Source organism: Nannospalax galili, unplaced genomic scaffold, assembly GCF_000622305.1.
Source record: "Nannospalax galili isolate Female #2095 unplaced genomic scaffold, S.galili_v1.0 scaffold744, whole genome shotgun sequence".
Taxonomy (NCBI): domain Eukaryota; kingdom Metazoa; phylum Chordata; class Mammalia; order Rodentia; family Spalacidae; genus Nannospalax; species Nannospalax galili.
The window spans coordinates 1,076,806-1,082,892 of NW_008351509.1; the positions used below are offsets into that span (position 1 = coordinate 1,076,806).

Below are 6,087 nucleotides of genomic sequence, written 5' to 3' on the forward strand. Positions count from 1 at the left end.
TTTCCCTAATTACTAATGATGTTGAACACTTTTTAAGATGTTTCTTAGCTATCTTCGTTTCTTCTTTTGAGAATTCTCTATTCAGATCTTTCACCCATCTTTTAATTGGGACATTTGTTTTCATCATCATCATCATCATCATGTTTTGTGAGTTCGTTATATATTCTGGATATTAAACCTCTGTCAGATCTGTTGCTGGTGAAGATTTTCTCCCATTCTGTGGGTTTTCGCTTCACTTCCCTGGTTGCCTCCTTTGATGTACAGATTTTTAGTTTAATGAGGTCCCATTTGTTGATTCTTGACCTTGTCTCCTAAGCAATTGCTCTCCGATTTAGAAAATCCTTTCCCACACCTAATCTTGGAGGGTTTTGCCAATGTTTTCTTCTAACACTTTCAGAGTTTCAGGCTTTACATTGAGGTCTTTGATCTATTCGGAATTGACTTTTGTGCAAGGTGAAAGACAGAGGTTTAGTTTCATTCCTCTACAGATGGAGATCCAGTTTTGCCAGCACCATTTGCTGAACATGCTATACTGTCTTTCCTCCAGTGAATGTTCTTGGCACCTTTGTCAAATATCAGGTTTCTGAAATTGCATGTACTCATATTTGGGTCTTCAATTTTGTTCCATTGATCTATGGGTCTAATTTTGTGCCAGTACCATGTTGTTTTTATGACTACAGCTCTGTAATACAGCTTAAAATCTGGTATAGTAATCCCCTGCCGCCCCCCCCCCGCATTGCTCTTAGTGGATCTTTTTTTTAAAAAAAAAAATCCATTACTCCCTTCAGCTTATGGGGGATGTAGTTAGACTAACTCGTGGATGTGTACTGCCCTCTAAAGGCTGCTGAAGAATCTGCAATGTGACCTGCAAGGGCAGCTCTGTAGCCCAGGCATCCAGTAGGAGGCACCTGTGGCATGAGGCTCAGTGTTGCAGCAAGCTCACCCTGCAACAGCTTTATCACACCTTCAAAATACCCTCTACAACTTAGGTTTAGACCTGATGTGGCTCTATTCTAAGGTGGAGTGACCAAAGGATCTATGTGATCTATTTTTTCAAGGCTTTGGATTTAAAAGACGCATTAAGAATCAGGCTTTTCTTAATGTTTTCAGCATCTAATCACCCTCATGGTGCTCTTCCTAATGTGGTTCCTCATATACACACTAATTTGAAACAATTATTATTTACATTATTAAGCCTAAATTATCTATTATCTTAATTAGTAAAGACTGAACTGCTACTAACCAATGTGTTTTATTGCCAACCATGTCAGAGAATTAACATTTCTATCAGAACCCAGTGTCTAAACATCACTTTTCACTCAATAAGTAGGTGAATATCTTTTTCACCAACCCTACCACAAACAAATGGAAATGCAGCCTGGGCCAGACTTGAGGAGGATCTTACTGTGTAAGTCTCACCCAGCTCCTCATGAGACAGTGCGTTCTTTTTCCTCAAGAATCTAAGAGGCCAACTGTATCTGTGATGGATGGGAGAGAAGACTGGGAAGAACACAAGCTCATCCACCCACACTGTCAGCTTCATCTTGTGAAATGGGAATTTAACTGTAACTAGCAGCAATATTTAAGCTAACTAACTCTAACAAATTACTCTGGTGTTAACTTTGTGTTTGAAAAGCCAGAAGGCAGATATTAAAAACAAAAACAAAGCAAAGAAACAAAATCTGCTACTACCCAGAACTGGCAAAGGAAGAATCTCACATCCGAGATGAATGTAGTCCTCCCAGCAGACCGTCAGCAAACCTCTCATTCCCTGCCAGCCCCTTCCCCCCTGCAAATACTTGTGCTGTGCAATGGGGCTGGTCATTATTTTGATGAACACTATTAAAACACTCTGAAGTGGTGACTGACCAGAAGATTTGCTAGTTGTTATCTCCAAGAACAAAACCCATCACTGATTCTTCAATGAAGAGAGAAAAGGGCAGAGTCAGGCTCTGCCAAGCATGTGTTCGAATCAGAAAAGTGCACCCCAGCCAGCAATGGGCCCGCTGTTCCAGCTCAGAAAGTCAAAAGGAGGAGTGACACACGGTCTTGGAACAACCTGGAGTGGGTCTAAACCCACAGTAAGCAGCTGGTTTGAAGTACGCCATTAAGAACCTGCTCCTGGCAGTTCTGAAGAGAACACAGAGGAAGGCAGGCTGCAGGCAAAGCAGCCTCAGCAGCAAACAGCCAGCAGCATCAGTGAGGATACCTGTGACACATGGGGAGAGACCAGGGAAGGGTGGTATGGGTGGCCAAGAGTCCTGCCTCATGTGACAGCCTCTCAAAGACAGCCCACTCACTATGTCAGCCTAATATGATAAGCAAGGGAGCTCAACTGAAGGCAATGTTCATGGCCATAGCCACTACTGACAACTTAGGAAAAATGGTCCCCTTTATACCCTCTCAACCACCAACAACTGCACAGCAGCACCCACACCATGGTAAGAAGTGCTGTGGCCCTGTGGTCATACTGGATTGAGTGGTTCCCCACCTCCTGAAGCTTGCTGTGTGCATTACTGCTTGGACCTTTGGTAGCTGTTTAGATTAGCTTACAACCTAGCAAAGAAGCAGGATAATGAACAACTGCTCCTCTTATTTATAGTAATTAATTTTACTGATCAAAAGGCATATTCAGTTTAGTTGTTCTTTATTAGAGATTTACTAAAATGTTTTCATAATGGTTTTGACCAAATCAATTTCAATACAATGAATTCAAAATTATTCATAATTGAAGTCATTCAATATTATAATATTAACATAATCTTGACTATTTAATGCCCAAGTGCTTTTACTGTATTTCTAAATTGTAAAATATAAAACATTTCCACATCCTGGATTATGGTCAAAAGAAAAATTAAAGGAGTTCTCAAAAGGAATATAATTAAGACAGTAAGTGAATTTTAAATAAACCAGGGACTTACTAAATTACTTTTCTTCCTTAAAAATTGATGATTTAAAAAAATGGACCTTTAGTCCCAGCACTAGGGAGGCAGAGACAAGCAGATCTCTGTGAGACTGAGGTTAGCCTGGTCTACACAGCAAGTTCCAAGCCAACTGGGGCTATAGGGGGACCCTGTCTCAAAAACAAAGCAAAAAAAAAATTAAACTAGGTACTGGAGAGATGGCTCAACAGTTAAGAGTACTTGCTGCTCTTGCAGAAAACAGGGTTCAGTTTCTGGCACCCACATGGCAGCTCACAAAGTCTGTAACTCCAATTCCAAGGGATCTGTTGCCCTCTTTTGGCTTCCCTAGACATTGCAGGCATATTACAAGCAGGCAAAACATTTAAACACATAAAATTTTTTGAAAAAATTAAACTACACATGGGGCTAGAGAGATGGCTCAGTGGTTAAGAGAAATGGCTGCTCTTGGAGAGGACCTAGGCTCGGTTCCCAGCATCTAAATGGTGGTTAACAACCACTCCTAACTCCACTTTCAGGAGATCCGATGCCCTCTTCTAACCTCCACAGGCATTGCATAACATGGGTGTACTTACATACATGAAGGCAATGTACTCATAGACATAAAATAAAAATAATAAAATATTTAATAAATAAATAATGAATTGAACTACACCTATGAACACTCGTGAAAAGCAAATGTGCTTTTAAAAAAAAACTTCAGGGTCTGAAAAAACAATCCAGCATGACTCAATTTTCTCTTATTCACCACTGAAATCAAGGCACACAATAATAAAATGAGCCTTTCCATATAAAACAAGCTCAGAAGCACTGAGTCCTTTCAGCTCAGTTAGTCTAAACAGGCTTCGAGCTCTGCTGCGCAACCTGACAGTGGCAGCATTGCAGGTGTAGGTTTTACCTGGCATGTTCCTCAGGAGCTTCGCATTGCACATGTGCCCCTTCCGTATGTCGGTGAGGATATACTCCATGCGCTTGGCTCGCCACAGAAAGTTAAACACCCTCAGGTAATGGCTCATGCACTCTCGTGTAAACACCTAGAGAAACAGAAGACAGGCCATGACTCTTATGCAAAGAATCTCCTAGCCGGGTCCCTAGCCTTCCACAAATCAGCAAACACACAACTCCAGTACATTCTATGTGGTAGACAAGTAACTGAACTAGCACATTTCAGAAGGATCACACTAACAACCGTCACCTCATCATAAGCAGGGCAGACTCACAACAGCATAGGGAAGGTCTTCCTATGAAGCCCTGCATGTGCAGAGGCAGGGGTGAAAGAGGTAGGACTAAGACAGCTTCCGGGACATTAATTAAACCCAGCCCATGCCAATCTAAACTTGGACTCTTGACTGTGACCCCCCCAACTTCTGAAGGACACAGGCAAAGAAGAACCTGCTTCAGTGACAACAGCTCTAACGGCTGGGGCAGGTGCCTAGCAGTCTCAACTCTGAGGGGTCCTTCAGGTCACTGTCTCAGGCTTACTGACTGCTTCTGAATACTTCTACTCAATACCCTGGACATGGTTTTCCAAGCATGTAATGAGCCTGGCATAGACACCTTGCCAAGCCTTCCCATGCTGGCCAAGTTTCACAAATGAAAATACAAGTTTTGCAAGTAAACTTGAACATCAGGTAAACCACAAGTAACTTTTTTAGTTTAAGTAGTGTCTGACAGAAACAAATGGGTTTCTGCAAACTGCAGTCAAATATATTTCATTCGGACACTAATGTGGGGGGCATGTGTCCATCCACCACTATGACAATGGCACAGAGAGGCCCTGCCTACCACCATTTTCACCCTTTGCCACAGCTACATGCACTGACTCTGTACAGGCCCTGCCTTCAGGATGGGGATGAGGCCAGGCTCTGCTCTGAGGGAGCTCTCATTCCCTAGAACCTTGCCTTGTCCGTGTCTGTCCTGTGGCCTTTACATGTGATCCTGCAGTGCTCATCCTACCTTCTCACCTATTCAAACCCTACCTGCCCTCCAGAAGAGGGACATACCCCCACGCTAGTCTCCTAGATACCTAGAACTTTATCCTGGATTCTTACACTTTAGCACAGAACTCTTAACTGCACACTGTCTTATCTCATGTTCTTTTCTGTATATCTCGTGCGTCTTGTGGTTAGGACTGTCTATTCATTCTCCTGTATGCCGCTCAGTGCCAGGCTCTGGAAGTTACTCAATGATGACAGATGAACAAATATATACACAAGAGAGACCAGAACTGCTCTGAGGTAACTCCAAATCAAATTCAAGAGTTTGAAAGATTAACTGTGTGCTGCTTGCTTCCCACACTATTAACAGTTCTCAGATTATAGAAATTACGTATGACCAGGATGGATGCTATGAGTACATTATAGGATTCTTCACTATACACAAGTACATCACAAAATGGGAGCCATGTTCTTGTAGCACATTTAAAATGACTTGATTTTTAAAAGTTCAGTCTAACCATGGCTCTTTGGTGCATTGGCTATCTAAAAGGAAGGCAGATTCATATTTCACTGCATTGACTTAGAAGACGTATTGTTCATACTGTAGCTTGCCAGATAACTTGTGGTGTGTTGCTAAACCTCTTAGCATAGACTAGTTAGGAGACACAAAGCAAGCTCTCAACATCTCATCTGCAATGAAGCCTTGGAGATCAACAGCAGCAATGAGTAGATCTCCAACCTGCTTGATGTCAGAATGGCAGTCCTGAGGATGCCCCATTCTCAGCCTCCCCTGCTGGCCTCAGGCCCCTGGCACATGGCACAGCCTCTCACTCTCCCAATCAACACACCTGCATCTGGAATCAAGGCTCAGGGATCTCACCACACTTAACATCTGGATGGATTTGGCGGGGCATGGTGGTGCACGCCTTTAATCCCAGTACTCGGGAGACAGAGGCAGGCAGATTCCTGTGAGTTCAAGGCCAGCCTGGTCTACATAGCAAGTTCCAGATATTTTACATGTTTAACAAATTGTGTATGGCTAATGCCTTTTTCAGTAACTTGGGTTGTGAATTTCACAATGTCCCAAATTAGACTTATATAAAAATTTCACTGACATTTTATATATCAGAATTAGTAGGAAGCTAACTAACACTGTTATTATACAAGATATAATTATATGATTGCTACAAGATACAGACCTACTATAATTAAAATTGTTTAAAAAAAAA

At 42.2% G+C, this 6,087-nt stretch overlaps 1 protein-coding gene across 1 annotated transcript in view; it reads right to left on the reverse strand.

Moving 5' to 3' along the window:
- Tubgcp3 (tubulin gamma complex associated protein 3) overlaps nt 1-6,087 on the reverse strand; it is a 72,724-nt gene that overhangs the window by 16,042 nt on the left and 50,595 nt on the right. The window contains exon 17 of the mRNA XM_008848404.2: nt 3,820-3,955. Within this exon, the coding sequence (XP_008846626.1) occupies nt 3,820-3,955 (136 nt within the window). The remainder of the gene's footprint in view (nt 1-3,819; nt 3,956-6,087) is intronic.